The sequence below is a fragment of the Gracilinanus agilis genome, chromosome X (assembly GCF_016433145.1).
Source record: "Gracilinanus agilis isolate LMUSP501 chromosome X, AgileGrace, whole genome shotgun sequence".
NCBI classification, from domain to species: domain Eukaryota; kingdom Metazoa; phylum Chordata; class Mammalia; order Didelphimorphia; family Didelphidae; genus Gracilinanus; species Gracilinanus agilis.
In genome coordinates, this window is record NC_058136.1 from 33455966 (window position 1) to 33471433 (window position 15468).

The 15468-nt window shown below is 39.7% G+C and overlaps 2 protein-coding genes across 2 annotated transcripts in view; both read right to left on the reverse strand.

The window, feature by feature from the left end:
• LOC123253629 (zinc finger protein 208-like) overlaps positions 1-15468 on the reverse strand; it is a 274976-nt gene that overhangs the window by 80715 nt on the left and 178793 nt on the right. The gene's annotated exons all lie outside the window — the stretch shown is intronic.
• The window catches only part of ZNF185 (zinc finger protein 185 with LIM domain), a 47180-nt gene that overhangs the window by 8208 nt on the left and 23504 nt on the right, over positions 1-15468 (reverse strand). Inside the window, exons 12-14 of the mRNA XM_044682603.1 lie at positions 14167-14265; positions 10603-10698; positions 10224-10307 (exon numbers count right to left, since the gene is read on the reverse strand). Coding sequence (XP_044538538.1) covers positions 10224-10307; positions 10603-10698; positions 14167-14265 — 279 coding nt within the window. The remainder of the gene's footprint in view (positions 1-10223; positions 10308-10602; positions 10699-14166; positions 14266-15468) is intronic.

The window sequence follows — 15468 nt, forward strand, 5'->3', positions numbered from 1 at the left end:
TAGCTCTCAGGCCAAATATCAAAAAACAACAGTATTTTCCTGGGGAAAGAGCCATGCATGAGAAGCTTGGGCCAGTTCTACTACTTACTACCCCAGAGACTCTGGACAGGTCTCTTTTCCTCTCTGAGCCTCAGTATCCTCATCCATAATGGAGAATGAGGGTAGAGGTGGGACTAGGTGATCTGTCTTTTCATTCTTTCATTCATCTCTCAAATCTCTTTTACACTGAATCAAGGTTCCTAACCTGAGGTCCAGGAACTTGTTAAATTTGGGGGCAACTAGGGAGGCTCAGTGGATAGAGCACCAGGCCTGGAGTTGGGAGGACCTGGGTTCAAATTTATCTCAGACATATCCTCGCTGTGTAATTCTGGGCAAGCCATTAACCCTGTTTGCCTAACCCTTACCTTTCTATTTTAGAGTTGTCACTAGGACAGAAAGTAAGAGTTTAAAAATAATAGTAATTTGACAATTTGATTTCCTTTGTCATCCTGGACTTCATCAGACTGCCACAGGGATCCATGGTACAAAAAAGGTTAAGGAGCCTTGCATCTGAATACATCATTCCTGCTAAATTCCTATTCTTTTATGATAAAGGAGCGCCATCTAGTGTTGGCAAAATCACTTCGCCCTAACCTTCTGTTGGGCAATGCAATATGGCAGCAAAAGCTCCATTCCCCACCCCCATTCCCTTTTGTGCTTTCTAGAGGAAGCTGGAGGAATTGTCCATATTGGTGGTCCATGATAGGGGGAATGGAGAGAGGTCTTTTAGATATTCTGGGGTCTAGCTTTTATCACTCCATCTGTTTCTCTCTTTTTCTCTTCCCGCTCCTTCTCTCTTAACACAAGTCAGCAGAACTGGGTTTATCAGTGCAAAAAAGACCTCCCATTATTAATGATGGATTCCTTTCTCAAGGGCAGCAGAATATACAGGAAGCAGTGATAAAGGCATATCAGGTTGGGAGTTTTAAGTCATTGAGTCTAAGCCAAGCTCTGTCATTTAAGTTACTGGATGACTTTGGACAAGTCTTTTCCCCTCTCTGGGCCTCAGTTTTCCCATTGGTAAAATGAGGGAATTGGACTTGCAGCTTATAATACTAAGAGTGTCTGGAATACAGTCTCTTTGGCTTCTTCCTTGATCCCAAGACAAAAGAGAAGACAGTGGGTAATGTGGAGGAGGGGACTCTGAGCTTTGAATACCCTCCCCTCTCTCCTTTGCATCCCTACCTCCTTCCTAGACAAAGTCTTTTCTTATCTCCTCACTTCTACTGTCCTCTCCCTCTCTAACAATCTTGTATTTCTTTTTGAGATATTTAAAGAAATACACTTTTGCAACTCCCCAAAGAAAGTATCAGAGATCATTTCTTTTGCTTTGTGTTGCATCTGGCATGCTGAATAGCACATAGGAAGCCTATGAGAAATGTTTGCTACTTGCTTGAGGGGACAAGTACTGACTCTGGGGGCAGAGGACTTGAGTTCAAAACCAAATTCTGCCACAGTGGTGGCATGTAATTGCATGCAGTGGCAATGCCATATACTGCAGTAGGAGTCAGAAGAGCCATGGTCAATTTTAAGCTCCACTACTTACTATCTGTGTGATCTTGGATAAATAATTTCCATTCTCTGGACTTGGGTTTCATTATCTGTAAAATGGGCGCTAGGCTAGATGACTTCCAAGGTCCCTTCAAATTATGTATCTTTTGTTATGAGGAAGAGAGGGTTAGAGCAAGTTTGCAGAGACATGAGACCAACAGGGAGAGAATTCTAGAATGGAAAAGTAGGGGTCAGACAATTAACTGAGGTTTGAGCTGTCTTTCTCTGGTTTGACCTGGAGAGACTGGCTGCTTTTCCTTACTGGTTGATACTACTCTATACTACCCTGATTCCCTATCCTGCCCTGCTGTCCTGCTGTTATCTACTATGTTTTCTGGTGATTCTGAACCACATGGCATCTGTCTGTAAGATCAGGTCTGGGTTCCTTTGGATTCAGAACCTCTCCCTGGGCCCTACTAAACTGTCAAAGACCACTACCTCCAACACCTCTAAGGGGGAAGGTTGGTTTAGTGCAGACTTATCTAGATTAGGGACTGGGATCTTTAGGTCAGTGAGGTGAGGATTAGTGTAGCTCAAACTCTGTGAAGACTCCCAGTGACAGGACATTTAGATCTGGGAGGTTTAGGTAGTTGAATTTAGTGTCAGGGTCATCCAAATTCCTTCTAACTTTTCCCTGTTATAATAAATACAACATCCATCCCTGTTACTGAGAGGTCTGTATGTGTAGTCTCAGACAAGGCTCTGCCTGGCTGGGTTCTGTTGGCTTTCCCAAACCACAGTTAATCTTCTGAAACTGGCCCTATCCTAACCATCTGGTCCCATCTCCTATACCACCCTCTTAAAGTTTTGGAGAAGCCAGAAAGCTGAACCTGGTTTGGTTTCTGGGTAAGGCCTGAAGGGATCTTTGAAGCCTGGTTGTCAGTATTTTTCACAGGCAGTTGAGAGGGAACCTTGAACTGACAGGCTATAGAATTCTAAGGGTGTTACTGGAGGAGACCTGTCAATCAAAACTAACAGCTGAGAGGATCTGTCCCTTCAGCACTTCAGCAGAGGCTTGGTTTTTCACAGTGGGCTGGAAATTTTTCAGAGCCACTGTTACATAAGATACTATTCCCACATTATTCCTGCTTGACTGTTATCATATTGCAGGGGATTATGGAAGCTATATATGTAAATTTAATGCTGATACCATATGTGTTCTTGACTGTCATCCTAGAATTTTGTTATCAATTATTAGGTTGGAATGTGATAAAACCGATGATGAAATTAAGTATGCAAAAGGTATGTTCTTACATGCCTGTAGCTTTGTTGGTTTTTGGTTGTGCATACAAGTTTAAATGGATTTTCATTGCTATTCTGTATAAGATCAAGGTTATTTTTACTATGATACTTAGAGATTCTGAGATGAAACAGATGATGCTATTGTTACAAGAAAAGATTGATACTATGGAGAAATGTTATTATGCAGCTCTTGTTAATGCAACTGTTAATGGAAAAGGTATTGTTACTGGTCTTACTCATGCTGATGTAAATGTTATTGGTCAACAAGTAGAGGGAAGTGCTGAAATACCTAAGACTCCCACTAGGCTTGAAAGGGAAACTGAGGCACTAGATGCAAAACCTGCTTCTTTGTTTCCTTTAAGAGATCTGCCTTTTGTTACTCCAGACAGGGGGGATATTCATTTGAAATCCCATGAGAAATTCTCATCTGCAGAATTAGATTTGATCAAAAAGAGAACTCCCAGATTTTTCAACAAACCTCATAAGATCATTTGGGAATTTAAGAGGGCAATTAAAATCTTTGACCCTGATTTTGCTGACTTCACTCTTTTGTTGGAAGAACTCCCAACTAGAAGAGAGAGGGAACAGTTTATAGAGCAAACCCGTACTAATCCTGATTTAACAGCATGGCCAGTTGATTTTGTGGAGCTTGTTTTAAATTCTGTTCATAATTATAGAGTTTTAAAACAAGCGAAAGAGTCAATTATAGAAGTAATGAAGAGAAATGCAAAAAGACCTGATTCCTGGTCAAAATTTGAGCATATTAAGCAGGAAATTGGGGAGTCACTTGCAGCATTCCTTGATAAACTGATGGAAGCTGCCAAACTGCAATTAGGACTGGATGTATTAGCAGAGGAGACAATTGCACACATAAGAAGGTTATTTGCAAAGAATGTGTGTAATGTGGTAAGGAATTTTTTTTAGAAACAATTGTCCAGATTGGGAGACAATGAGTCTAGATGAGTTAAAAAGAAAAGCGTGTTATGTATATTCAGCAGATAAGGATAAGAGAAAAGGATTCTATTATTGAAGATTTGAAAAAATAATTACAAGATGCAAATAAAAAAGTAAAAGACGGTGAAATCAAGGAAATTAAAGCAGTAGCTGCATTGAGATCAGTACAGCCTAAAAATCAATATGTCACTAGGGAAAGAAGGTCTGAAGCTCCAAGGTGTTATTTGTGTAATCACGTGGGACATCTTGTAAGGGATTGTCACTATAGGGGACAATTCTCTAGACCGGTGATGGGCAAACTATGGCCCATGGGCCAGATGTAGCCCCCTGAAATGTTCTATCTGGCCACATAACATTATTCTTAATCTGATGAATACAATGAGTAGGATACAATACAATGAAATTTTGAAAGAGTTGCCTTAGAAACAGATTGACAGATGAGCATTTCCCATAGCTGCAGGTACTGTACCTTGTCTAAGGGGGGTAGCTACTGCTGCTGTGTTAGTCCATAAGTCAGCTAATTTAGTTTTGGGATGTCATTGACTATATACTGTTCACATCAAATAGAAGCACTAATGAGAAAATTTTGTACTCAAGCTTATTCAGATCAAAGAATTTCTAAGTATCCAATTATCCTCCTGGGTAATGAGAACATCCAGTTAAGGAGGTATAATGTATTAAATCCTGCTACACTTCTTCCTGATCTACCAAAGAAAGGTGAACCATTACATGAGTGTGTGGAAGTGGTTGATTTGGTGGACATGCCTAGGATGGATTTGAAAGACACTCCTATTGAAAATTCAGACTTGGTTATGTTCACTGATGGTTCTTCCTATTTGTGTAATGATATTCATTGTACTGGTGCTACAGTGGTCACAGAATTTGAGACCCTATGGTTTGGCTCATTATCTGAAAATATTAGTGCTCAGGGAGCAGAGCTAGTGGCATTGAAGCAAGCCTGTCTTCTAGCTGATGGTAAATAAGTGCTAATATCTATATAGACTCTTGGTATGCATTTTTCAGTGTGTCATGCAACAGGAAAAATTTGGAAACAGCATGGTTTTATTACTGCTTCAGGAAAACCAATTGCACATGCAGAAATTGCACATCCAGAAACTGAGTTGCTGGATGTTATCCAAAAAACAAAACAGCTAGCAGTAATCCATTGCAGAAGTCATACTTTTGGTAGAGACTCAGTTTTTAAAGGAAATCATAGAGCTGATGTAATTGCAAAGTATGCAGTCCAAAATGCTCCAGTGTATGTTATGAATCTTTCAACTATTGAGTCTGCTGATTTACAACAAGCTTATGTAGACTCAGAGATTCAAACATGGAAGGAGAAATTTGGAGCTAGGAAAGAACATGGTATATGGGATGTAGACACTGGGAAATGTGTAAATGGAATTAGCTCGAGCCCATTCACATAGTCAAAAAATCTACCCATCCTAGGCGTAGAAATGATGTCACTCTCACCTCCCTTAGTGGGGAGGGGAGACGAGTTACCCACATGTGACAATGAGTTGCTTAATCAAGAACAAGGGACTGCCCTTTGGGCAGTCCAAATCAATGTAGAGACTGCCATTTGTCCATTTGAATTAGAGGTGGACCCACAGGAAGTGACGAAGGACACTATCTCTTTAAGTATGTTACTCACTTCCTGTGGAAGCAGTTCCAGCTTCGAACTCGGTGCTGAAGGATCTCCTGAGACCACAGACAGCTTACACTCTGTATTGTCACGTGGGTAAGTTAGGCTGACTTCCTTGGCCTAGCTGGGCCGCTTCCAAACTCTGCCTATCTGGCTGTTGGGCCTTGTGGCTTACAGCTTCATTTATTTAGCCTTTAACCCTCTCTCTCCATCCAGGCCTTTGGCCTGGACTAGCCTCTCCCTTTCTCTTTAGTCCTACTTTTTTCCTACCAGATTATAAATAAACTCCTCAACCCGATGCTGACTTGGGTCTGATTTAATTACGGAATCAACCTGAATCGTTGATTCCTGGTGGCCACACTTTAAATATATATATATCTATAAATACCTAAAATCTCCTTTAACACTCTTATGTGTTTCTTGTAAGCAGCATGTTGTAGGGTTTTGATTTTTAATCCACTGTGAAATCTTCTTCTGCTTTATGGATGAGTTCATCATATTTACATTCATAATTATTATTACCACCTGGGTATTCCCAGTCTAAAGATTCAGGAGAAAATGAGTGAGAAGGGAGTACATGTCAATGAGTATACTTGCTGAAAAGAGAATGGAGGAGCAAAGATATCTGGGAATAAATTCTACTAAAAATAATATATTTTAAAAGAAAATAAGTTAGATGTTCTAAAATATTTATAACAGCTTTCTTGTGTGGTGGCAAAGAACTTGGAATTGAGAGAATATCTATCAATTCAGGGATGACTGAATAAATTTCAGTATGTGATTGTGATGGAGGAAATGATGAGCAGGTTGATTTTAGAAAAACATGGAAAGACTTCCATGAAGTAATGTAAAGCAAAATCAGCAGGACCAAGAGATCTTATAACAACAATATTCTTAAGAGTAAATGCAAATGGCCAAGTTATTCTTACTTACATGAATTTTCAAATCAACTACAAAGGACTAATGAAGGAAAATGCATCAACTTCCAGAGAAAGAAACACTATATGGAGCAAAATATTGTATGGTTATATATATATATATATATATATATATATATATATATTTCAAATGTTGGCCTTCTCTAGTGTGAGGTTGAGTTGAAATAAGGGAAACAACTTGTAACTCAAGTGTAACAACAACAACANCACTTTAAATATATATATATATATCTATAAAATTCCCTAAATTTTCCCTCTCACAGAAACCACTCTTACCAAAAGATTTTTACACCTATTTGTGTCAAGTCATTTATAAAAAAGGTCATTTTGGTACACAAGCTGTAGTGGATTCTGTTAAAAGACAGTGGGTAGCACTGGGAATAAGTACTGTTGCAAATAGGATCTGTAGTAGCTGTTCTGTTTGCCAAAAGTTCAATCAAGGGGCATTCAGAAAGAAAGGTTTAGGTGGTAGACCTTTGGCATACTGCCTATTTGAGAGTTTGCAAATAGATTATACAAACATTCCAAAAGCTGGAAGATTCAAGTTTTGCCTTGTAATTGTTGATCATTTAACAAAGTAGCCTGAAGCATTTCCATCTACTACAAATACAGCTAGCTTTGTGCTGAAAGTGTTGCTTAGGGAAATTTTTCCTAGATTTGGTGTTCCAATTACCATAGATTCAGACAGAGGATCTCATTTTACTCAAGATATTCTGAAAAGAGTCTATGAGAATCTAGGAATAACACCTAAGTTTCATGTTCCTTATCATCCACAAAGTTCAGGTCAAGTGGAGCATTTGAACAGGGAACTCAAGACTATGGAGGGGAAAATTTGTGCTGAAACACATCTAAAATGGACAGATAGTATTCCCATAGCTTTCCCCCCCTATGTACAAGATCTAGAGCAGATTTGCATGTATTATCTTATGAAATGCTATTTGGACATGCTTCATTGCAGGCTAAAACTTGTAAGACTGTCTATACATCTCTCTTAGCAGGGTGGGGGGGTCGATAAGTTAAGGTAGGGTAGTAAATTACATTACAACATATATTACAACATGCATTATACATTACATATATATTCCACATACATGTAACTAGATATGTAAATATATGCAAATAGTGTATATTATAGTTAAGGTTGATAAAATTATATTATAGTGTATGTATATTATATAAATATATGTATATATTTAACATTATGTAAATGTTGTGTGTATATATGTGTGGTGTATGTATTGTATGTATGTAGAAATTATGCATGTAGTTAATATTTAATACTGATTAAGTTCTTTATATAGCATAGTTAGATGCACAGTTCCATGTAACAGTTTCAGTTTTGTGTAAAATTGATAAGCTTTTAGTTTAGAATAGGATTGTTTTGAATTTTTATCTACTTTTTTTTAAACCCTTACCTTCCATCTTGGAGTCAATACTGTGTATTGGCTCCAAGGCAGAAGAGTGGTAAGGGTAGGCAATGGGGGTCAAGTGACTTGCCCAGGGTCACACAGATGGGAAGTGGCTGAGGCCAGATTTAAACCTAGGACCTCCCATCTCTAGGCCTGGTTCTCAATCCACTGAGCCACCCAGCTGCCCCCTCATCTACTTCTTTTTTAAACCCTTAACTTCTGTTTATTGTCTCATAGGTGGAAGAGTGGTAAGGGTGGGCAATGGGGGTCAAGTGATTTGCCCAAGGTCACACAGCTGGGAAGTATCTGAGGCCGGCTTTGAACCTAGGACCTCCCGTCTCTAGGTCTGACTCTCAATCCACTGAGCTACCCAGCTGCCCTTTCATCTACTTTTGAATATATTTTGCATAAGTAAGTTTTGATGGATTGGTTTAACTTTTTTTAAAAAAAAGTTATGCAATGTTGTGTTTATTGTACTTTTCTGTTTTGTTTCTATTTTATGCATTGCAATAGTTTTGATAGGATTCTTTTCTGTATTAGTTTATAAGAATAGTATTTTTATGATATTATTGCTTTGCATGAAGTTTTGTGTTTGTATTTCTATTTTGATGTTTTTTGCTTGTTTTGCTTTTGCATATGTTTGCTTTGTATTTTGAATTGTGTAACTGTTCATTGTATAATTTTTCCCTTTTCCTTTCCTTGGTTTGAATTTCTAGAGTAAGGTAGTGTCAGATAGGATAAGATAAGTGAGTGTAGGTTGTTTATTATTTTGGGTAAGAATTTTAGTTTAAGTGGGATTTAAGTTTGTTTGTGCACAAATGCCAAAATATTGTTTTCAACACTATTTTGGCTTTGTGCAAAGGGGGGGAACTGTTATAAGGAAGAGAGGGTTAGAGCAAGTTTGCAGAGGCATGAGACCAACAGGGAGAGAATTCTAGAATGGAAAAGTAGGGGTCAGACAATTAACTGAGGTTTGAGCTGTCTTTCTCTGGTTTGACCTGGAGAGACTGGCTGCTTTTCCTTACTGGTTGATACTACTCTATACTACCCTGATTCCCTATCCTGCCCTGCTGTCCTGCTGTTATCTACTATGTTTCCTGGTGATTCTAAACCACATGGCAATCTGTCTGTAAGATCAGGTCTGGGTTCCTTTGGATCCAGAACCTCTCCCTGGGCCCTGCTAAATTGTCAAAGACCACTATCTCCAACACCATCTAAGGTGGGGGGGTTTGGTTTAGTGCAGATTTATCTAGGTTAGGGACTGGGATCTTTAGGTCAGTGAGGTGAGGATTAGTGTAGTTCAAACTCTGTGAAGACTCCCAGTGACAGGACATTTAGATCTGGGGGTTTAGGTAGTTGAATTTAGTGTCAGGGTCATCCAAATTCCTTCTAACCTTTCCCTGTTGTAATAAATACAACACCCATCTGTGATAATTAGATTAAGTCTACACTGCCCATCTTTAGATTTAATCACCAAAGGTGAGAACACCTCTAATTCTGGGAGGTCCATAACCCAGTGTGCTAGAGTGGATGACGAATCAGAATCAACTGACTGCCCCCACCCCCAGGCAGTACTGTGAGAATTGTCTATTGTGATTGGACATGCAAATCAGTCAGCTGAGGTCTTCAGTAGAAGAGAGCATCTGGTGAAGGACCTTTTCTGGTTCATGGAGGAGTGTTGGAATGCTGAGACTCTGGTGGGACCTCTGACTGCTTCCCTTTGAATTGTCACGTGGGTAAGTTAGGCTGACCCTCTTTCTCTTCCCTTGGCATTTCTGGAGGCTCTACCCTCAAGGAAGCCTCTCTTGCCTCTCTAATTGTAAAAGGCCTTGTGACTAAAAGCCTTGTTTAATTAACCTCTGTGCCCCTCTGCCAGGGCCTCTAGATTCTTAACTGGTCCAGGCCAGAGTTTCTCTCTCTCAATTTCCCTACCTTAAATGTTCCTAATTGTAAATAAACTTCCACAAAAGTCAATTTTGAGTTGAGATTATTCTTAATTGAGGATTGATAATAGTTCAATCCTCTGGAGAACATCTTTTAATATATTGAACCCAAAAAACCTCTTTTTCACCCTTACACATCCCTGTTACTGAGTGGTCTGTGTGTGTAGTCTCAGACCAGGCTCTGCCTGGCTGGGTTTTGTTGGCCTTCCCAAACCATAGTTAATCTTCTGAAACTGACCGTATCCTAACCATCTGGTCCTATCCCCTATACCACCCTCTTACAATTTTAAATAATATGTATCATATTTGTGTGATCTTGACTATATTTTATTAACCTTTCTGGGCCTCAGTGATCTTCTCTGTAAAAGGAGTGGCAGAGTTAGAAGTCCTCCAAGGTCCCTTACAACTCTGCATAGATGATCCTAGAATCCAAGTCCACATTTCAGGTAGCTCTTCTCCTCCAACTAAGGTCAGTCTTGACAAATCCTCCATGCTTACTTACCTCCGGGGTTCAGGTGGAATAGCATCATCTGGTTTGGCTGAATATCTCTTTCCAGTGGTGGTAAGATTGGAGGCAGAGGCATATCTGCAATGGTAGAAACAAAGAACCTTTAGAATGAAAGGAGCTTTTGGAGACCCTGTAGTTTACCCCTATCACTTTGTTTTTCTTTTTATGTGGGGGAAACTGAGGCAGCTAGGGGAGGTCAGAACTAGCATGCAGGGATCCCCCTCCTCAGACAGTTCTTTCTACCTGCTATATTGCTCTTTGCTAAGGATCTTTGATTGTACATTGCACTAGGATACCCAGCTGTAGCACCCAGATTCATCAACCCAGAAGCCACTGTGGAAGTGGGTGGTTGCCCGTTAGTGTCTTTTCCTACTTTGAGGTATTCTTGATGGGTATGCAGTATTGTAGGTTCATGGGACGATTGTACTGGTCATCTGGAGAAAACGCACCACATTCCTCTGAGCCAAACCTACTAAAGACAACAAATTATAGCCTGCTTTAATGAATGGATCTGAGTTCCCATAAGACATACTTAGGGGCAGCTTGTGGAAAGCACCTTGCTCTGGACAGTTTGGGTTTGAGTCTAGCATTTACAATTAGTTGGCTATATATAAGTCAAATTCCTTCCCTTCTCTGGACTTTAGTTTTTCCCTCTGGAAAATGAGAGGGTTACATCAGATGGACAAAACAGAAGAACAACAGATATTGGAGAGGCTATGGGAGAACAGGCCCTTCAATGCCCTGTTGGTGAATCATGAACCCTAAGTTCCAGCCATTCTGGAAAGTAATTTGGAATTATGCCTCAGAGTTACTAAACTGTATACTCTTTGACCAAGTACAGTATAAAAATGATAAAGGTTCCATAGAAATAAAGTGAGCAGAACCAGGAAAACAATCAAAATTATAAACAACAATGTTGTAAAAATGAAATATTTTGAAAGAGTTGTGAATTTTGATCAATGTGATGACCAACCATAATTCAAGAAAACCTATGGAAAATGCTACCTACCTCCTAATAAGAGAGGCAACATATTCAAGATGTAGAATAAGACACACATTTATGGATATGGTAAATAATTGAAAAAACAATTTAATTACACATTTAAAAAAGAGAAAAATTACAAGTAAATGAAGGGGTTAGTTAAACTGTTCTCTAAGGGCCTTTCTAGATCTAGCATTCTACTCCCAAGATTTTCCAACTCCTGGATTCTTTTGAATCAGTTAACTCCACTGCTTCCCTATTGTCTCTAGGATGAAATATAAATTCCTCTATGTAATTTTTAAAAGCTTTCATGAGCTGGACTCAGCCTCTTATTCCATTCCCATCCTCTCCTCTGTGATCCAACCAAACTGGCTTTCTCTCTGTTTGTTACACATAGTATTCCATCTCTCACTGTGCCTTTGCTCTGGGCATTCCTCCTCACCTCCACCTCACATAATTTATCTCTTCCTCAGGCACCATCCTCTGCAGTAAGCCCTTCCCAAGCTCCATGTTTGCTTTCTCCCAAACCCCCTTGTGTTTAAACTAGAACTGTATATTTATTCTGTGTATGTTGATTCAGATACTTGTCTCACTTGACAGAATATAGGCTTCTTTAGGTCAGGGACTATTTTTTGTCTTTGTATCCCCAGCACCTAGCATATATTAGACCAGGGATTCTTAACCTGGGGTCCGTGGACCCCCTTTCTCCCAAGAGCTCTTTGGACAAATTTCAGGGGGTTTGTGGACTTGAACGGGAAGTAATTTTCCATGTTTACATTTTTAAGGAGCTGGCCTGGCTCTGGGAAAGTAAGTGAGCCAGAGGGTACTCACTACATGTTCACTAGCTACTTAATGAAATGTAGCATTACCTTCAATGATTTACAAACATGACTCTAAGAAAAGGTCCTTAGGGGTCCTTCACCAGACTGACTTCATAAAACTTTGTTTATTGGTTGACTAATTGATTTGTATGTTTGGGTGATGGCACCAAGGCTTGGGGAGGCTTTAGACATATATTTAGCATAATAAGAGGAGAATGGAGAGGATGAGGAGATGAAGGCATGGATTCAAATTCCCTAGAAGAAAAGAAGGCCATCCTATCAGTGCGGAGCGTTCTCATTTATAGGTGTCCAAAAGGAAGTTACTTGTTATTCTAATACAGGCAGAGAACATTAGAGCTGGAATAGACAGACTCTAGAGAGAAACTTGCCCAGCTATTACATTAGATGGCAAACAGAAGTCCAGAAAAGGAAAGTGACTTGGCCAGTGTCAAAACATGAATCAGAGACAGAGCCAGGTTTCAAACATAGCGTTCTTGACTCCAGTTCCAGTACATTTCCCCTACAATATTCTGTGGGTCTGTTTTTTTAAACTCATCACATTGATGTGATTTACATCTCAGAAACTTTTAAGGTCCTCCCAACTCTGAGTCTGTATTTTCCTTCTGGATCACTTAGCACAGAGAGGTGGTTAACAAAGCAGGTTCCTATGGGCTCTCTGGCCAAAAGAGAGCTTTAAGAAATGAGGGGGGGAAAGCCTTCTAAGGATATCCCTCCATATGGCACTTTAGGCTCCAGTAGCACCTGTGGCATTCAATAGTGGATACAAAGGACACTTGCCACCTGTGGGGTTGCTTTAGTGCTGCTAGCACATGAGTGAATGAGAATTCCCCAGGAAACACACCTTGTGCTCTCTGCTGGAACACTAAAGAGGCGTATTCTTGGATCCTTTGCCTCCTCATCCAGATCTTCTGGAGGCCCTGGTGGGAGGTGCAAATACCTTCAGTCTACATCCTGATAAAGGTGGAATGTGAGGTTTTTTCAAGTCTGATTTTCTTAGGATGGCTCAAAACCAAAGCACTTTGGGTCAGGAAGGGATAAGTGAGGACAATGCTGACCTTCCTAGTTTCTAATATGGCATTCTGCATTCTCTGCTTGAAGTTGGGACCAGAGAAAAATCTTGACTAGGGCTCTCTGGAGGATACATATCAAATCTGATAAAGGCAAGAAAACATGAGGACCCATGTGCCAGGATTATAAAATGTTACTCCTCTCAGGAAATCTATGTTGAGTCTTAAAGACTATTTAGAATTATTTTTGAGGAAGTCAGTCCCCCTCTAGCCCCGCCATGAGAACCCATCTTTGTAGTGGGTGTAAATGAACAGTGAAATACAATTCAATATGCACATTAGATTTATACACCTTTCTGGTATATGATGGATTATGTGAGGCCAAGATGCCCTAGTATAGGATGAGGAAAAAGCCTGATGTACTAGAAGGCATGGGAAACTTGGAGTCAGGAGACATGGTTTTGACTTCTGGCTTTGCTTAACTTAATAATAGTACCTTACACAACAGGTTTATTGTGAGGATTACATGAGAAAAGAAACGTAAAGGGCTTGGCAAACCTCAAAATACTGTACAAATGCTAGCAATGATGATGATGATGATGATGATGATGATGATGATGATGATGATGATGATGTGACTGGGCAAGTCATTTCCCTTCTCTAAGTCTCAGTTTTCCTCATATGAAAAAGGAAGCAGTCCAGAGCAGATGATCTCTAAGGGCTTTTTTTAACCCCAACGACTCAGTGAAATATTATTCCTTCCTCTTCCCCTTTCCCAGTTTGTAGTTTGACAAACTGAGGCTCATGTGACCTACCCAGGTTCCCACAAAGAATTAAGAGTGCAGTTGGAATGACCAGTCAGCTGGGAAATACAACTAACACATTTCTCCTTCTACGTTTATCCATTCCTCTGGGTTTGGTAGATAGGGCTCCCAGTAGGAAACATTAAGAGTAAAGTTAGTTATTGTTAATATGAAAAAGGTCTTTTCAATTCCCTTTGAGAAACTGATGTGGCTCTAAGGCCACATGGTTGTCTGTGGCTAGGAAGAGGTCTGGACCAGTGATGACACGGGAGAAATGTGTCTTTCATCTTTGGAGTTTCCTACCGTGCTAAATTCCAATAGGGGATTCTGCATTCCCTGGACACAGGTGGAACCAGAGGCATCTTTCGAATATTGCTTTCTTGAGACTGCATATCAGGTTGGCTAAAGACAAGGAAACATGCACCAAGTTGACAAATATTTTATTCCTCTCTAGACATGTATTCTGTGCCTTAAAGACTCAGATTCAGAACTGTTTTTCAATGAAATGTTACTTGAAGTAAATACCACTGCCAGCTGGTCTTAGATCTAATTTCTTTCCAGTGTACACTAATTTCCAAATATTCTATAACAAAGTCATCTTCAGATGGCATAAAGTACTACATTCATTTACTGTCTATTAGATGGAATGAGGGTCAGGGAGTAGGAGACTGCTGGCCAGCCTTCAGACCCCTTCCCTACCTCCTTGGCTCTGTCTTCTACCTAGATCCTAGGTGTCTAGATGCTCAGTAGAATCAGTATAAGCCTATCCTATGCTCTGTAGCCAGTGTCTAGTGCTTCATCATTGTTTTCCCCTTTACTCTCCACTTCCAAACCCAATTAAAGAGGCAGTGCTGATGTAGTGGGGAAAGAGCACTGGAACACAAATACACTAGATCTGTATGTGGTCAAAAGATATTACCTGATGGTTTTCAAAATAAATGATAATACATGTATAACCCAGATCAAATTTCTTACCATCTCCATGAAGGGGAAGAGAAGTGAGGGAGGGAAACAATTTGGATCTTATCACTTCAGAAAACTTCTGTGGAAAATTGTTATTACATATAATTGGCAAAATAAAATATCTTAAAAATAAAAGCAAACTATGGATAATGATCTAACAAAATTATTTAAAATAATTAATGATCATAAAAATGCAAATCAAAACAAGCCAGAAATCCATTATGTTAGCAAAGGTATTAAAAAAGTGGAAGAACTCATTGATGTGCAAAGAGAGGCATGCTATTTCAGTGATGGTAAAAGTGTGAATTAAAACATTTTGGAAAACAACTTGGAATTTTCCAAGAAAAGCAACTGCTGGGACTCTATATATCCCAAGGAGTTCTTCCTACTCATCTTCTCTTCCCCCACCTAGAACCTTGGACTCTGACCCTGTGACAGCAGGTACTTTTGCTTTATGTTGTCTAGAAATAGACCTTCATACAACTTCCTGGATATTTCCATACCACTGCCCCTTCCTCCTCCATCATTTTCCAATATCCCTTTAATGTGTTGTCTTTCCCCATTAGAATGTAAGCACCCTGAAGGCAGAGACTATCTTGCTTACTTGTATTTATAACCTTAAAACTTAGAAGAGTGCCTGGC